This window comes from Myxocyprinus asiaticus, chromosome 8 (assembly GCF_019703515.2).
Source record: "Myxocyprinus asiaticus isolate MX2 ecotype Aquarium Trade chromosome 8, UBuf_Myxa_2, whole genome shotgun sequence".
Lineage (NCBI taxonomy): Eukaryota > Metazoa > Chordata > Actinopteri > Cypriniformes > Catostomidae > Myxocyprinus > Myxocyprinus asiaticus.
The window spans coordinates 53,400,908-53,419,791 of record NC_059351.1 but is presented as its reverse complement, the minus strand read 5'-3'; the positions used below and the strand labels follow the sequence as shown (position 1 = coordinate 53,419,791).

At 39.7% G+C, this 18,884-nt stretch overlaps 2 protein-coding genes across 2 annotated transcripts in view; both read right to left on the bottom strand.

Annotated features, from left to right (window-relative positions):
- Nucleotides 1–18,884, bottom strand: part of LOC127444816 (uncharacterized) — a 93,907-nt gene that overhangs the window by 19,150 nt on the left and 55,873 nt on the right. The window lies entirely within an intron of this gene.
- On the bottom strand, nucleotides 84–13,415 carry LOC127445475 (protein NLRC3-like). Its single transcript, XM_051705584.1, has 4 exons — nucleotides 13,331–13,415; nucleotides 2,496–2,757; nucleotides 2,216–2,338; nucleotides 84–1,992 (listed from the first exon to the last, which is right to left on the bottom strand). Exons 2-4 carry the CDS (start codon nucleotides 2,696–2,698, stop codon nucleotides 84–86), a joined length of 2,235 nt encoding a protein of 744 aa, XP_051561544.1. The 5' UTR covers nucleotides 2,699–2,757; nucleotides 13,331–13,415.

Genomic DNA, 18,884 nt, shown 5'->3' with positions numbered 1-18,884 from the left:
ATGTTGTAAAACTTACAAGGGGCCGAATAAGTATAGGTACAAACACATATTGAATGAGTTTATAATATATCAGAATTTATTACTTACAGAGCTTTCCTGCAGTTGTTCACAGCTGGTATCAGTCTTCTTCTACCCTCCTCTGATGTGTTGTATTGCTTCAGGTCCAGCTCATCCAGCACCTCCTCTGAAATCTGAAGCATGTAGGCGACTGCTGAACACTGAGCAGCAGAGAGTTTATTCTCTGAGTGTTTGTCTGATTTCAGAAACTCCTGAATCTCACTGTACAGAGTCTGATCTTTCATCTCCAGCAGACAGAGGAACAGATTGATGGATTTTGCAGTGGAGAGACGTTTGTCATTCTTGATTTTGTCTTTAATGTATTGTGAGATTTTCTTGATGCTCTCTGAGCTGTTCTCTGTGTGTGTCAGTAGATCCTGTAAGAGTCTCTGATTGGACTCCAGTGAGATGCCCAGCAGGAATCGCAGGAAAAGATCCAAGTGTCCATTTTCACTCTGAAGGGCTTCATCTACTACTCCTTTCAGCAAATTATGCAATGAATCAAAAACCTTTAGTGCTTCTGTAGTAGTACTCGCATAGCTGAGAAACCAATGAAAAGCAGCCAAAAACTCCTGAAAGCTGAGATGTATGAAGCAATAGACTTTCCTTTGATGAATCACAGATTCCTCCTTAAAGATCTCAGTGCAGATCCCAGAATACACTGAGGCATCAGTGACGTCTATGCCGCTCTCTCTCAGGTCCTCCTCATAGAACATGACATTGCCCTTCATCAGCTGTTTGAAAGCCAGATCAGCAAGTTTAACAATCACTTCACTGTTGGACTGCAGGGGTTTCTCTGGATCTCTCTCTTCATACTTCTGATTCCTCATATTGATCTGAATGAGCAGGAAGTGGATGTACATTTCAGTCAGAGTTTGAGGGATTTCTGCTCTTTCATCTTGTTTCAGGATGCTTTGAAGCACAGTGGATGAGATCCAACAGAAGACTGGTATGTGGCACATGATGTGGAGGCTTCTTGCTCTTTTAATGAGTGAGATGATTCTGCTGGCTTGATGCTCTTCACTGATTCTCTTCCTAAAATATTCCTCCTTCTGAGGGTCACTGAATCCCTGAATTTCTGTCACACGCTTGATGTATTTGGAGGGGATCTGACTGGCTGCTGCTGGTCTGGAGGTGATCCAGATGAGAGCAGAGGGAAGCAGATCTCCTTTGATGAGGTTTGACATCAACACTCCCACTGATGAAATCTCAGTCACATCAGAAACTTTCTCACTATCTGAAAACTTCAAAAGAATTCTGCTTTCATCCAGACCGTCAAAGATGAACACAACTTTACACTCATCATACATTTCTGAGTCCAGATCATGAAGTTCTGGATGAAAGTCCAGCAGAAGTTTGTGAAGACTGTACTGCTCATCTTTAATCAAGTTTAGCTCTCGAAATGGAAGCACAAACATGAAATCTACATCCTGATTGGCATTTCCCTCGGCCCAGTCCAGAATGAACTTCTGAACAGATACTGTTTTTCCAATTCCAGCTATGCCTTTAGTAAGAACAATCTTTATTTGGTCTTTTCTCTTCTCACATCCTGGTTCAGGTAAGGGTTTAAAGATGTCATTGCAATAGATTGGAGTGTCTTGTAAGTGTTGAGTTCTGGCTGTTTTCTCCATTTGAAAAACCTCATGTTCATCATTCACCCCTTCGCTCTCTCCTTCAATGATGTAGAGCTGTGTGTAAATCATGTTCAGGAGGGTTTGATTCTCTTGTAGTTTGATTCCCTCAAACAGGTTCTCATACTTGTTCTTCATGCTGGTTTTGTGTTGGTCTTTGACTCTCTGAAGAACGTAATCTACTGGTTGGTGAGAATCCTGATGCAGGTTTTCAGTCTCCTCCAACATGACTGTATCTGTATGTTGCTGCCTGATATGAGCCTGACAGAACTCGACAGATCTGATTAGCTTATATGCATCCCCACTATGAAGAAAATAAAACCACAGAAAAGACAATTCAGTAGTCAGAATAACCCTTGAAGAACATCAGCCATATTGTGACAGTGTGATATGAGTAATGTTAGATGAGAATCTTAATCTCTCTACTACATTATGAGTATGTTTAGTGTTATTTCCATTGAACTTCTTCAAAAATTGATCATTTGATATGCACTACAGTAAATCAAAAACTTCACGTTTATACTAACAAAGGGTCAGAGGTCACTGCTCCATCACTAAATTCAGGGGGATTCACCATAGAGTCATCACTCTTCATAGACACAAAGCTAGGTTCTGGAGATGCTGCGTTTTTTCTCTTCCTCCTAGTGATACTTACAAAAGACAAACAAAACCACATTTTAGATCTGTCTGTTGTTTCTCTTTCGATTTCTTTTTCCAAGCACTGGCTAGTGTCTGTATAGCTTTAATGCACAACAAGTCACTTTGAATAAAAGCATCTGCCACATGCATAAATGGCTTGTACATTACCTGAAGTCAAAAGTCTCCGCTCCATCACTGAATGCAGGACTCAGATTCTTCATGTATTCATCATTCTTCATAGACACACAACTTGATCCTGGAGATGCTGCTTTTTGCATTTGGTACTCATAAGCAGCATACTCTTCTGTCTGCTCGCATAAACTTGTTTTAGAGGTAGTGCCCTCCTCCTCTCTCTCCTCGTTGAGACTCATTTTAGAGGCAGTGTCCCCAATTTTTCTTTTCTCAGACAGTTTAAAGACTGATTTCAGACCTTTATATGGAAACAAAGTAAAAAAAAAAAAAAGATACATGTAGACAGACTGACTGACTGATCCAATTTGGAGGGTTTTTACTCTCAACTGATTCAGTGCAGCATCAGAAGAAAATAACCTTCAAATTAGGGATGTGCCCAAAGTTGAATACCTTATTTGTAAAGGCACAAATAATGACTTCAAAACTAATAAAGGATTCATCCGAATAATATAACAAATATTTGTATGACTGATTATCCAAAAAGCACAAGGATAAAGCAATATTTTAAATAAACACATCCAAAATTACAACAATTTATGAATCTGTGCAGCCAATTTTTCTGAAGTGTAAACCTTATGAATGAAAATGCGCACTGTGTGATTTCAGTTCGGATGTGCACCGTCTTAACTCCGTTTGTGGTCTCTGTTAATTGTGCGTCTGGAGTTTTTCGAGTGTAACATTACCTAAGATACAACATTATATACACTTTCCACTTCCTGAAATGTCTATGTTAATATATCACACGATTCACGCATGATTCTCATGAATTTATTTATAGCCTAAACCTGAGCGTGATGTTAAGTTCCTGACCTGAAATGATTTAATGTCAGAGCTCGTCCTTCCATCTCCTAAAGTTGACCACATTTATATCCACATCAGCGATTAAGGTAATTAAGGATTAAGGTGAGACTTTTAGCGCATTGGGAATTGGGCATTCCAAATTGGGCATTCCAAATTGGGGAGAAAAGGGGAGAAAATCATTAATCAGGTGTAAGGAAAATATGATACTAATTTTTACTTGATGGTTGTACGACCTGACATTTTAGTTATTAAATAAAAAATGTGGATGTGTTCAAAATGTTTGGTATGTTCAAAACCACATGAAACCAATACAATTACAGTTTAGTATCAAAGTTATAATTATTTCTTTTCTTTAGATTATGCAGATTTTCCATTCCCTATCTGTCACTCACTCGATGTTGTGTCGATGTAGTGACACTAGGGGTCACTCTTGGGAGCCCAAGACACCTCTGGTCTTTGATAAAAGGCCAATGAAAATTGGCGAGTGGTATTTGCATGCCACTCCCCCGGACATACGGGTATAAAAGGAGCTGGTATGCAACCACTTATCCAGATTTTCTCTTCGGAGCCGAACGGTCATGCTCACTGAGCTGAATTCTCACGACTGTTTATTCACCTCTGCTGGATCTGATGGAAAATATACTCTCTTTTTTCTGCCGAAGCACCCAGGGGTGTTCTCTGCAGTGCACCAGTGCAGAGGAGGGAAAAGCCACTGAAATGCACTGGTGCACTGCAGAGAACGCCCCTGGGTGCTTCAGCAGAAAAAAAGGAGTATATTTTCCTGAAAGAGTATATTTCTCTAAAAGAGCGGCACACATGAAACGTCTTTTTAAAGATGCGTCTTTTTAAAGATGACTTCCCGATTGTGTGTTATTCCTGGTTGCGGTCATTACCTCTCAACTTCAGAAGGTTACAATCGCTGTCTTTCATGTCTGGGCGCGACCCACACGGAGGCAGCATTTGTGGATGGTTCATGTTCTTACTGCGAGAACATGACCATGGCAACGTTGCGGTCGTGGCTTGCTTTCGTAAGAACCCAATGGGACAGCCTCCGCCGGGTATCCCCCCGTGGACCTCCCATTCCCCAGCACGCTCGTCTGCCCCGAACGGGCTTCTGGATGAGTCCGCCGGCTCGTCTCACGGCGAGTTCAACCTCTTGTTCGGAGCCTGCGAAGCTGATGAGCTCTCGAGCGCAGCATCGGAGAGCAGGCTTGTCCAGTCGGACGCAGAAGCCTCAGCTGGGCTCACCCTTCGGGGACTATTGCCCAGTCACAGGCTGAAGCAGAGATAACGGACATGCTTTCCTGGGCGGCCGCGAGCGTTGGGCTAGAGTGGAACCCTCCGCTCTCCCCTGAACCCTCGCAGCTCGATGATCGGTTCCTGGTCTCGCGGCACTGCTCAAAGCATCCGTGCCCCGCTCCAGTGCCTTTCTTCCCAGAAGTGCACGAGGAGCTGACAAAATCGTGGGAGGTACCTTTTACTGCCCGGTTCCGATTTCTCAGTTCCCCCGCCCTCACTACCCTCGATGGCGGGGCAGCCAGGGGCTATATGGCAATTCCCCCGGTGGATAAGGCACTCGCGGTGCACCTATACATGCAGAGCGCCGCCACCTGGCACGGACGCCCAAAGCTCCCGTCCAAGCCCTGTAGGTTCACGTCGTCCCTGACGGCCAAAGCCTACAGCGCTGCTGGACAAGCCACCTCTGCCCTGCACGCCAAGGCGCCTGTATGCCTTTAAGTGGCATCTGTTGGCTAAGTGGTGTTCTTCCCAACGGGAAGACCCCCAGAGATGCGCAGTCGGATCGGTGCTTCCACCTTGAAAGTGTACGTTGCTGCTATAGCAGCACACCACGACACAGTGGACAGGAAGTCCTTAGGGAAGCACGATCTGATCACCAGGTTCCTGAGAGGCACCAGGAGGCTGAACCTCTCCAGACCACACCTTGTTCCCTCATGGGACCTCTCTGTAGTTCTTCAGGGTCTACAGAGAGCCCCCTTTGAGCCTTTGCAGTCAGCTGAGCTTAATGCCCAAGGTTCCCATGACCCTTTTTAGACACCTGGTGGTGAACCTGTGAGCGCTGCCCCAGGAGGAGGCAGACCCAGCCCTGTCATTGCTGTGTCCGGAGCACGCTTTACACATCTATTTGGATCGTACGCAGAGCTTTAGGATCTCTGAGCAGTTCTTTGTCTGCTTTGGTGCACAGTGGAAAGGAAGCGCTGTCTCCAAGCAGAGGATCGCCCACTGGCTCATTGACGCCATAGCTATGGCATATCACGTCAAGGACGTGCCGTTCCCGGTAGGGCTACAAGCCCATTCTACCAGGGGTGCAGCGGCCTCCTGGGCCCTGGCCAGTGGTGCCTCTCTAACAGACATTTTCAGAGCAGTGGGCTGGGCAACACCTAACACCTAACAAGATTCTACAACCTCCGGGTGGAACCGGCTTAGTCCCAGGTAGTGGCACGCAATACAAGCGGATAAGCCCGGGATAGCCGGCCGGGTGTATCGCTTGCACATAGCGCCTTTCACCTCCTCTGAGCTGAAGACGTGCGCCATTAATTCAGTCGAGTTTTCGGAGAGACTCGCTGCCGGCCCAGTACACGTGCTAACTAAGAGCCCTGTTCTGGGGTACTTGCTCCGCATGTGGCGGTTCCCTGTAAGGTAACCCCATGCGATATATATCTTCTGCTAATTAGTTTCCCTGTTGGCAAACTGCATCTTCCTTGGGCAGAGCCCCCTCTGCCACAGTCTCCATGTTTGTAGTAACTTCTCCCCGTTGGGTAGGATCTACCATGAGAATTCTCCACATGGTCGGCAAGACCACGTGACGTATTTTCCACTTAAATATCCCCCCCTCTCTTTGGGCAAGGTGTGGTCTCCGCAGTGTCCTCCCCTTGGGAGGGATAATCCCCCTTGTTTTTTAGGGAGTGGAAAAAAAGAAGGGGAAAAGAGGCCATGACTGGGATAGCCTGTCTCTATCTTTTGGGTAGTCGACTTGTCCCCAAAGGGCCGTTCGACACTCATAACTATGTTGGGGGAGGTTAAGTGTCGGCCTGGTGCGCTGACTACAAGGCACACAGTTGTCTGCCCGTCACACACCGCCAGTTCACATAACACAGTTCAGCCAGTTGCGGCATTTTGTATAGGGACCCCTAGTGTCACTACATCGACACAACGTCGAGTGAGTGACAGATAGGGAACGTCCTGGTTACTTGTGTAACCTCCGTTCCCTGATGGAGGGAACGAGACGTTGTGTCCCTCCTGCCACAATGCTGAACTCCCCGCTGAAATGTCCGGACCTTGTCTCGGCTCCTCAGCATAAAACCTGAATGAGTGGTTGCATACCAGCTCCTTTTATACCTGTATGTCTGGGGGAGTGGCATGCAAATACCACTCACCAATTTTCATTGGCCTTTTATCAAAGACCAGAGTTGTCTCGGGCTCCCAAAAGTGACCCCTAGTGTCACTACATCGACACAACGTCTCGTTCCCTCCATCAGGGAACAGAGGTTACGCAAGTAACCAGGACGTTTTCATTATGGAGAACCTTATTTTTGACTGACCCATGTATTTTATGTATATTATTAATATTATAGTGTTTATATTACCAATTTATTTTTATGTTTGTATATTATTACATATTAAAATTTACTGATTCACATGGCAGAGAATACCTGTATAGGTCAGAAATAGCTCCAGAGAGATGGAAATGAGAGCTGTAACAGGTGTTTAAATGTTACTCTTAATCCTGCAGCAGATAGCATTACTCAAAGCATTTTCCTATTTCTGCAGTTCTTGTCAAAGGTGTTGTATTGTGACTAATGACGGAGCACCAAGATATGAAAGGCTGCAAACCTGTATCACTCCAATTTTACGCGCATGCAATGTTGACAGCTTTGTTTATAAATAGGTGTTTATAGATAGTTATCACATCGCTCTCTTAACACAGGCGCAGTATAAAAATTAATCCACTTCGCACGCTCACACCAAATTCAACAAGCGCTGCTGCATGAGAGAGGAAGAAGGATGTGCAAAAGCTGATTTCCTGTATTTGCGCAGATTCTGGAATTAATACAAAGACAATACTCAGAATCCTGCACAGAATTTCAGGCACTGTAGATTATGTTCAATAGCAGGATATTATTATTTTTTAATAAGTGATACAAGCATACGCTAAATCACAAATATACCCGGTATTTTTTTCAGTCAGGCAACTTGTCCGGTCTGGCAAGTAAAATTCACTTTGACTTGCCCATGCAAAAATCCACTTGTACCAGACAAACAGACCAGCGTTAATGTCAAGCCTTGCCTATCATAAAAATTCCTGATAGACTTACGGGACTTTCACCTGTTTATAGGCTACATTTATTTTATTTTAATGTTTTAACTTGTATTTATTATTCACTGCAAAATGTGTGCTTGACATTTCACATTCAGCTTGACACCTCTTGCCTCCAGAATAATGTTGTTATACATGCACAGACAAATTGTTTCATGCAGATATTAATATCTGAAATACCAGGAGAAACCACAATATATTCCACAGTTAATGTAGCCTACAAATTCAGCTTCATCTTGTAAGGAAAAAAAAAGAATAAAATGTTTAAATAATAATTGTATAATAATAATAATAATTATTATTATTATTATTATTATTATTATATTAGGCCATTATTATGAAAAGGCATATTTTATGAATAGAAACTATAAATGTAAGAGTAACACTTAAAATTTCATTTAGTTTTGATACACTTTCGGTTTAAGCCCCACCCACACCCGGTTCTATCCGAATACAGAGAGATACAAATAATTTTGTCATATGAACAGATACAGATAATGGGTTTGCTGTACACCCCTACTTCAAATGTACCATAACAACACATTTGTAGTTTAAATTGGTAATAAACATGCAGGTTTCATCTCTCAGAATCATGGACAAAGACTGCTTGAGCCCCACCCTTTAATATAATCAGTGACTATTTGCACTGGTGGAACCAAAGAAATATACAATTAACTACACTATATGTGTCTCTGCAGTGGCATGACTCTAGTTCAGTTCCACATTTTGACCCACAATTTGTTTTTACCATCGAACTTCCTTATCCACTCTTAATATTTCCTTTAATACTACTTACATAATAGATCAAAATTAATATAATTGTTGATCTCATCGCAGTGGTTTGGTCACGGTGAATGTCGGGGAGTGTAGAGAAGGGTTTGATCTGGAGGCGGGGTCTGTCGATCACACTCGTTCCCTTCCTCTTACTCCCATGGCTCGCTTTGTAGACTGCGTCACTGTATTACTATATTTTTTGGCAGGAACCATAGTTTTAATGCAATTAACCATGGTGTTACTACAGTAATATGGTGGTAACATAGTAACCATTGTTAATTTTTTTGTGGTTACTATAATTTTACTACAAAATACCATGGTGAAACTATGGTTACTGTAGTAAAACCAAGGTTATTTTTTCTAAGGGAAGGTTAAGGTTAGGTTTAGGACCCCTGGAATTCGCTAGTTTGCTAGTTCGAATCCCAGGGCGTGCTGAGTGACTCTAGCCAGGTCTCCTAAGCAACCAAATTGGTCCAGTTGCTAGGGAGGGTAGAGCCACATGGGGTAACCTCCTTGTGGTCGATATGGTGTGGTTTGCTCTCGGTGGGGCACGTGGTGAGTAGGGCGTGGCTGCCGCGGTGGATGGCCTCCACATGCGCTATGTCTCTGTGGCAATGCGCTCAACAAGCCGCGTGATAAGATGCACAGTTTGACGGTCCCAGACGCGGAGGCAGCTGGGATTCGTCCTCCGCTACCCGGATTGAGGCGAGTCACTATGCCACCACGAGGACTGAAAAAAGCACATTGGGAATTGGGCATTCCAAATTGGGAGAAAAAAAAAAGGGTTAGGTTTAGGGGTAGGGGTGTAGTGTGTCTGTGGGGCTCTAAATAAACACCATAAACACACTGCAGTGATGCCCATACTATATGTTAGTATTTAAATTTGGGTGCAAATAGTTTCTGCCGCTATTGCATCAGGGCTGGGGTGCAAATAATATCTGCCACTGCCACTGCAGTTACAGCACTTAAAATATATTCAAGTAAAAGTAAACAATTTTTAAACTACTTAAAAAAGTACAATTATTGGAAAAATGTAGTTAATTACAGTAACGTGAGTATTTGTAATTTGTTACTTTACACCCCTGTATTTCACGAACACCTGCAGCACGATTATGGAGAGTTGATGTGGTACTTCTACAATAAATTGAGTGGCATCTACACTAATATTTTTCTATTTTTCCCCGTCTCAACCTCGGGATTCATATTTTTTGGTTGTTTGTTTTTTTGGTATTGTCTCTGTACTGGTTACACCACATACAAATGTTTACTTAAAGGCTAGAAAAAAATATCAAACTGACTTTGAACTCTGAAAATGTTTTATCATACAAGTAATTGAGATGTATTCAGATTGTATGGTGGATTTCGTTTTTGCATAATTTATTAAATCTGGCCAAAACATTGTGTCACTTCATTGACCCACGTGTATTCTTTTCTATAGATGAAGTTACTGTTTAAAATCAAACGTTCCACTCTGGCACTTCCATGTTCTTTTTGCAGCAGAGCAAAGAACTGCTGTCTATGGGTCCTTCACTCAAATTGAGTTTGTGGAGTTTAAAGAGCGCATTTAATAAAGATTATTGGAGATTTGTTCTTGTTTAAATTTCCATCATAGAGGTCACCGATAACAGATTTCTGGAACTATCGGTTATCGGCAAAAATCTACACTAATAGTTTTTCCCTGTTGCGTCCAGTGCTGGAGCGGCTGCGAGGGGTCCGCTGTCGTTATAAAGAATGGGAGCGGCACTTCACTGATGCCTTGTGGGGCTTGTTTTGACACGTGAGACTACACTCTGCATGGAGCAGAACACTTCAGATGCGGATTTAATACATAAAAAATGAAAAGGTGTGTATACAGTACACTACAGTACATGTTGTCATATCATTATAAAGTAATTAATTTGTTGACTAGATGCTGCATTAGTAGAGAACAGCAGTATGTTTGCCGACATGGCTGAGAGGACGCTAACATTAAAGCTAACCTCTAGTGGTTAGAACAATGTGACAAAAATACAAGTCCTACCCAAATGTTTAAATGTCACGATTGTTACCATCTATTACCATCTATTTGCATTAGTTTATATCCAGCTGGTAACATTTATGCATTCATTAGCCAGCGAAGTTGCATATTTAAAGCTAGTGACATGAGAAAGCAAATTAATACAAGAAACACATCTGATTTCAATTGAATTTTTTTATCCTCACTGTAATACGATGACTTCAGATCGATCACATTCTTGCGCTAATAAAGGCGAGACGCAGCGCAACAAATACAGTTTAACAGAAAGTAGGTGTCTCAATATGCTTTTAAAGTTCTTTTTAATAAGACACATCATCTAAAAAAACAGCAGTCCTGCACGAGATGCTGAATATACAAAAACAAAGGGAAACAAAGACGTTCGTCTAGTGCGCGTTTACATAGAAAAACAAATGGATGGTTGCAAATGCTTTCGATGTGAACAGCCCCTTACAGTACGTGGAGGTGCTTTGACGTTGCATCTTGCTCTCTTATAAGCGTTTCTCAGATTAAGCAATGAGTTGTGTAAATGCTTTGTTGGAAATGTGTGTCTTGAGATCCTCGCATTCGGTTCCAGTCTGGTGTGTTCCATCTGTTTGAACAGCCCCTGGCCTGGGCTCATAGTCTGAGCCACTTCACCACCGAGTTCAGCCAAATACCACTGCTATCTGTGAATATTGCTACTCTACATACAACTGTAATGAATTAAAAACAACGTGCTATTTCGCTGTTATTATAGCTTGAGTCTGGGGTAGTATATTGTGGCATCAGTGCAAGTGTAACATCATGTGAACTGCCTATCGAAGCGTTTCCCACCTCATTTTACTTTTGACTAAACATTTGAGAATATGGACCAACTAAAACTTTTTATTTATTATTTATTTTATACACATTAGTTGAATGAAATACTCTTTTTTTAACTTCCAGGATATGAATGTTCTCTGCAATAATATAACAGTGCTGAATGGTTTATTTATTTATTGCACTCTCTTGTGGACTAAGTGTGACGCTCCTGTTCTACCCCCTCCGTACGGATCTTGAACCGGAATGGGAGGTGGGTGCGCTAATAAGGAGGCTAAAGGCTACAGCCTCTAGCGTCAGTCGCTAGTGCACCTCTTGAGGTCAGGAGAGTGAGGTTTAGGGGGTGAGGTTTATACACATTGCACAGCAATCTATCAGCTGGCCACTGTTACACTCACCCCCCTAAACCTCACTCCCATCCGGGTCACGGCACCATTGTGATGCTCCTGTTCTACCCGTTCCATACGGGACTCAAACCGGCATCTCCGGCATGGGAGGCGGGTGCGCTAACAAGGAGGCTAAAGGCTACAGCCCCTAGTGTCAGTCGCTAGTGCACCTCTTGAGGTCAGGAGAGTGAGATTTATACACATTGCACAGTCATCTATCAGCTGGCCACCGATACATAAGAAAACAACATCAATTTAAAAGTCAGCTGACATTAAAATTTTAATTAGTTTGTATATTGATATTTATATATCTATTTCATTTTAAAAAGTACAATACATTTTCATGGTTCAGTCAGTACTGTTTAGTTTTGTAATACAGTTCAGCACTAACTGATATACTCCAAGTCAAGATAAACGTTTTAATGCAAAGGAGGAACTTGATGATAGATCTGAATTATGACTGATAAACATTTCCCATTTATAACCCAACGCCCCCCTCTCTACTAATTTGCTCTCAGCGCCCCCTGGCATCCTTTCAGCGCCCCTTGGGGGGCGGTAATGCCCCTATTGAGAAGCCCTGATCTAATGGGAAGAACTGGACCCTGTCTCCACCACACATATGCTATTATTTGTGAAAGGATATGTAAATAAAAATAATGTCATACTGCTAAAATTGTCATTGAATTTGTTTTGAATGCATTAAGTAACAATTGTTCAATCTAAAACGGCTTAAATTAAGTTTGAACATGAAATGTGATTATATTTAAGTCAAATATTAGCCTGTTACTGTATATGGGTTAATAATTTAAGCAGTAAAGACTTATATTGTATGTCTGGTGGTAGTTTTCTTTTTTTATATGCCACCTTTTTCAGGCTTTAGAAGTGTGTTAAACATGTGAGGATGTGTATTCATCAACCTGTTGGCTGTCATACAGGCATATTTAATTCAATATTTTCCAATAATTCTGAAAAAACCTAGATAATTTCTTCACTGTAAACAATAGATACACCTTTATAATGACTTGTATTAACATCAACAAACATTATTACATGATATAATGCTTAAAAGTATTTTAAAATTTCAGCGCTGAATATCTCCACCATTGAAATCTGCTGCTCAAAAGAACACAGAAGCACGGTTTCCTGCGGTGTGGCATAGGAGTAATTTAATCTTTTCCTTACAGCTAGCTTTTTTATTATTATTATTTTCCATATAATTCCAAGAATTCCGAGTTTGCCTAATTACGCCTAAGCCTAATTTCGAGCTTTACAACGACGTGAATGGGTTTTACAAGTCTGAATCTCATAATTGCAGTAAGAGCATATCTAGTTTTAAAAGTGAAACCATGTATTTATGTTGCAAAAGACGTTGCAGATCCTACAGACATTTATCAGTCACTTTGACAAACTAACATTTACTTACCATCAACCTTTCAGTCGGATTGTTAAAACATTACATTAATTAATTATACATGATCACTTTTAGTCTACAGTATATAATAAACAATTATCTAAATTCTACCAGTCTAAGAGAATCATTAACCATCGAAGTTTCCATCATTTTGGTTACCTCAGGTGGTGTACACAGTCGGAATATAAAGATATGCTTAAAATCACCTGTAAACAACTGCAGAAACCCAAATTGCCGATACTTTTTATATGACAACAGTGTTATATGAAAAATACCATCTGAACCTACCACAAAATACTGGCGTATCAATATACCCAGTGTTTCGGGTCAAAGCCTCGGAATGGCGTCTCTTCTTGTTCTTTTTTACTTTCGGTTTTGGTTGCCTGGATAAGGTGACGAACATTTTTTTTTTTATTATTCACTCTAACTACAGGAGGGGAAAACCCGGCCCAACCCATCTTCAAAAAAGTTTACATTTGTTGTGTTGCTTGATCAAAAATCAATGAAAAATTCAGTACAACTACTTTTAATACAATTCAAATTTAAATTCAACCTAACCAACGATTTTCATCATAAAATTAAAAAGATGAGATTTGTGAACAATGCTTTTCAAGTTCATTCAACAAAACCTCTGCAAACTATTTAATTTGAGTTAAGTCAGTTTTATTGACTATTCCTACAAAAAAAGTAAGAGAGGAACTGCCTTCCCATTGAAAAAAGCAAATCCCAGTTTTAGATGAAAATCTATCCACTCCTTTACTAGGGCAGTGAAGATAAACTTTGTGTTGTTTGGGGATTTTTTGACTTTAAAAACGTGCCTACTGTGCATAACACATTTCCAACAGAATTCAGCTTTTGCTGCAGTTGAATAATTGTTAATTGCTTTATAATTGTTATACAATTGAAAAATCTTACAGTTTGGATATTTATGGTGAGTGTGTTTGATCATTGCTCTTTCTTTAAGTGACACTTTTTCTTAATATGTTAGTTATTTAGAAAACTACAGACACCATTGCATTTTTATCCACAATCCTCAATGTTTAAATCGAGCTTCACTGTTCTGGAGTAAACGTATTTTTTTTTTTTAACCCTGCATTAAATATTGCGGTATTTGTCTTACCTGGTTTAGATATCTTGTGTTGCATCATATGCCAGATAGCCCGGATCTCTATATGTATACTGTACTGAGTGCTTCTTTGTTCGCCTTGAGTGTTAGCTGCTTAAAAAATGCTTTCTTTGTCCTTTTTATGATCATAATTGGGAACTCAAAAAATAATGCAGTATAAGAGCAGCTGGTCAACAGTGTGGCCTACTGATTGACAAATATTAAACGTTAATTAGTTAAAACATTAGTGGATAACATTTTTTGAATTTTAATGAACTACCCAACCATTGTTGGATTGCTTTATTTGAAAGGGCTGAGGAGATAAGGATCAATAATAATATTGTGGCATTTTGTAACTGTGCATCAGTTTTTCTTTTAAATTTAGGAATTAAAGTCATTGTCTGTTTTATTGTTCATTAATTCTTTGCCTTTGATTAACCTGACCATTCACATTTGTGTATTTTCTCCTGCAGATCTACCTTGAGAGCATTTTTCATGCAGTGTACTTTAGGTACTGAAAATCAGCTGCTGAGACACGACAGGCTCAAGCACTGGCACCCAGGCTGGCGTGTACCATAGACGCGTCTGTACCCTGAGTGTATCTGCACTTTTCATACACCAGGTGCATTGAAAACTCATCTGCATAGGGCCCACAATCAATTTTCTTCCAGACCATCCTGTTGGTGTGGATGCTGCTGCACTGAAGCATGAAAGGGACCAGACTGAGCTTGAAGTCAAGAAAAGGAACATGGATTTGACAATAGAGCTGCTCAGCTTGTAGGCAAAAAAACCCGGAAGAGAATTCACCATGGGTTTCCTCTGGATTTTCCTATGGGTTTTTATAATTTTTGATCTTATTAGTAAAATAAGGTCTGTGGTAAACTTTACTTGATGAAACGTGGACGTGTTGTTCTACAACATATATTACACACCGTCATACCTTAAACGTGAATTTTGAAGTCGTATTGAATTACACACTTTTTTTTAAAAAACACGGCGGCATCAAAATTCATGTTTAAGGTATGACTGTGTAAAAACGTCCACGTATCGTCAATAATGATTACCATAGACCTTATTTTACACTAGTTCAAAAACCCCATTATAAAAAACCATAGGAAAATCCAGAGGGAACCCATGGTGAATTAGACTTCCAGGTTTGCCTACAAATTGATGTCACGGCTGAACAGTTCTATAATGAACACACACACACACACACACACAAAACATTCTCAGGAGAAAATAAATTGTCAATGAGTAGCCCTTGGTCTCTGACATCAAAGAAAGGTAACCTGACCTCTTTTTGGAGGAGCAAGTAAGCTACATGTATCATCTATAAATGATTTGTTCTGATTGATTATAGGCTTAAAGTTTATAGACTTAATTAATTTCTCTTTCACTCCCTCAGGTCTGTGCTGAGTTCAAAAGAATTACATGTGTGGACCTTAAAACAGCCATTATGACATCTCTTAATGAACATAGCAACACCCTCATCAAAATGTATCATGCAAAAAGTACAGACCTTGTACTGTAGATGAACTGAGACTTATCCGGGACAAACTTGATGAGCAGGTATGGTTCCTAAACTTATGAATACTACAGAATGAGTTGATATCTGTAAATCTTTTGAATAAATTGTTTGAGAATATATTACCTCTTACCCATAAAATGAAATCATCATAATCTCAACATCAATATTTTATGTTATAATATGTTTAACTGCCTTGAATAAAATATTATCTACATCAGATGTTACAAATAAGAAAAGCAAAGGAATTCATTCACTCCACATTTTTAATTTTGCAGTATTTTTTTGTCCCCTTTAGTGGCATTTTTATCCTGAGCCGCCCTTAATTTCTGACCTTTTGCCCATCCCTAATATATTTAAAATGAGACTTTGTTATGATTTGTGAGGAAATTATTTATTTTCTTCTTCTATAAACAACAGACATCCTATCTCAAAGATTCGCTACAGCTCTACAGGGACTCCCCTTGTACCTCAGGGACCATGAAGCAATATCAAACACCTGTCTGGTGAGTTTTTAACTTTATTTTGAAAGCTCTTTAATGCTTGTTAATTTAGGAAACCTATAAATGTCTTCACACTCACAGATTAGTTTATTGAAAGACACTGAGCTCTTCTGTGTATTTTTGTAATATTTCTTATTTCTGTCTACAAAATGCGTTTACATGTTTTACAGTTCATGCCAATTTTTCATTTTTCGCCATTCTTTTAACAAATGTGCGATTATATTTAGTAAGTGCACTGACATGGTTACCATTTTCCTTGAGCGTTTAAGATGGGTAAGCTTCAGGGTAGCACAATGTCAGGCCATGTTTTGTTTGCATGATTGTGTTTGAGTTTTGATTCTACATTTACACAACCATGCACAATCATTTCTCATTAAATTGTATAATTCTTAGGAAACAAATTTAGAGGAGACCTAAACCAGAGGATGGAAACTGAACATCTTGACGTGATGCAGGACGACCTCTTACAGGCAGCGAAGCCGACGTGTCTAAACTTTGCCATCATTCTGGAGGTAACTGTGTTAATGTAGGACCTATCTGACTTTCCCATGGCTTTCATAGTACCCTCTGGACTTCTCTATGTGCATTTGAAACAGTACAGAACATCCTTGTGGGATAGGGAGAAAAGTGCACCAACATAGTTTAGTCCCTTACTTTTATTGATACAGTACTATTGTTCAGTCATACATGATCACGGATGGGAGCACCTTATAATTTTGAAAGGGAAAAACAGATTTGTGTTCCTCCTACATGCTGCTGTTCTGTCAATCATTGTTTTATATTCAGTTGTGGCAGTGTTTTGTGAAACTGTTTTAACTGTGATGTTTTATTTTAATAGCGTAATCTTAAAGGGTTAGTTCACCCAAAAATTACAGTTCTCTCATGATTTACTCACCTTTAAACCATTCCAGATGTGTATGTCTTTCCTTTTTCAGCAGAACCAAAATGTAGATCTTTATAAGCACATTTTAGCTTTTTGTTCATACAATGCAAGTGAATGGGTGCCATCAGGCGGCTGGCTCTTTGACGGTCCAAAAGGCATATTTAGGCAGCATAAAAGTAATCCACATGACTCCAGTCAATCAGTTAATGTGTTCTGAAGCAAATCGATAGGCTTGTGTAAGAAACAAACTGATAATTAAAAAGCTTTTAACTTTAAATCGTTACTTCCGGCCAGCGCTGGGATGCTGTTTGAAATGACCTAACTCTCTCCTGATGTTCGTTCCTCTGCTGTATACAAAGTGCGAGCTTCCGACTTCTCGCATGAACGCATCATCACGCTTACATCACACGACAGCTCTGTGATGCGTTGACTGCTAGAAGGAAGCATTTTTTTAAATTAATAAAGTTTTAATGATCGATTTATTTTTTACACAGACCCCAAACTATGTGACTAGGAAGACAAATTAAGCAATTTCCTCTCCCTGGACCATGTGGTAAGTAGATGTATTTTAACATTTTGAAATAATAGTGTTGTAAAATCAGAAAACCTGGATGTGTTTTTAAAAAGTGTCATTACGGAACTTGTTGTTAGTCTTATAAAACACAAAATGTGATGTTTGAAAAAATTACATGTGTTTTTCTGGACTTTCCTCTGTTCCAATTAGTAATGTCTAGAATTCCACTGTGCTGACATTTTAATATAATGGCAAGATCAGCTTGAATTGTCAAACCTGAAACATATTTTGTCATTGCTGAACAAGCTATGGTTGTTTTGGTATTGACATATTTGTCTTGGTAGTACTATTAAGTTGTTCTTTCAGATTTTATGAAAAAAAAATATACATAATTTATACATATATAATACATATACTCACTGACTTTATTCGGAACACCTGTGCACCTACTTATTCATGCGATTATATAATCAGCCAATCATGTGGCAGCAGTGCAATGCATATAATCATGCAGATACAGGTCAGGAACTTCTGTTAATATTCACATCAACCATCAGAATGGAGGAAAAGATATAAAAATTTAAATCTCATCCAACCTTGAATTTGCACCACTTCTGTAGAATGACCCATCTATGATGGCTTTTTGTCCATATGTTTTAATACACTGAAATACAAATCTAAACATCACCAGTCTGAGAAAATGAGTCATTCCTGGTATTTGGTAATATTTCAACTTGAACCTTTTTTTAGAACTATATTTTATTAATTGTCTAATACTCCACAACATTAGGCACACAGTAAACCTCCAACAATTAATATTTTCCCACCTCAGGCATCAAAGCTCTTATATTACTTTTTTCTGATTTGGACACCTTTTGTTCTCAACTCCATCACGGACATAATGGAAGTGGTTTGAAAATGATTCTACACTATACTACCTACTGCTCATGTGTACCTCAAACCAATTTAATGACTACAAATAAAACATTTGTGACAGTTTCCTCATTTTTATGTGAAGTTACAAATTGGCAAATTGTGTGTCTGTGGTGTCATTATATATATATATATATATATATATATATATATATATATATATATATATATATAAAAAATAAAAAAAAATTCTGTGCTAGCCCTTAAGTTGCTAGGCTGTGCACAGCAAATAATACATTGATTTTTAATTGTGTTCTCATTTTAATATTGTCACACTGGTCTCAACCCCTCCACAATTCTCCAACTACAAGGCTTCTTGCACCCACATATTTTTAGCACCATGTTTCATTCAAGTAAATATACAGTATAGTATTTGTAA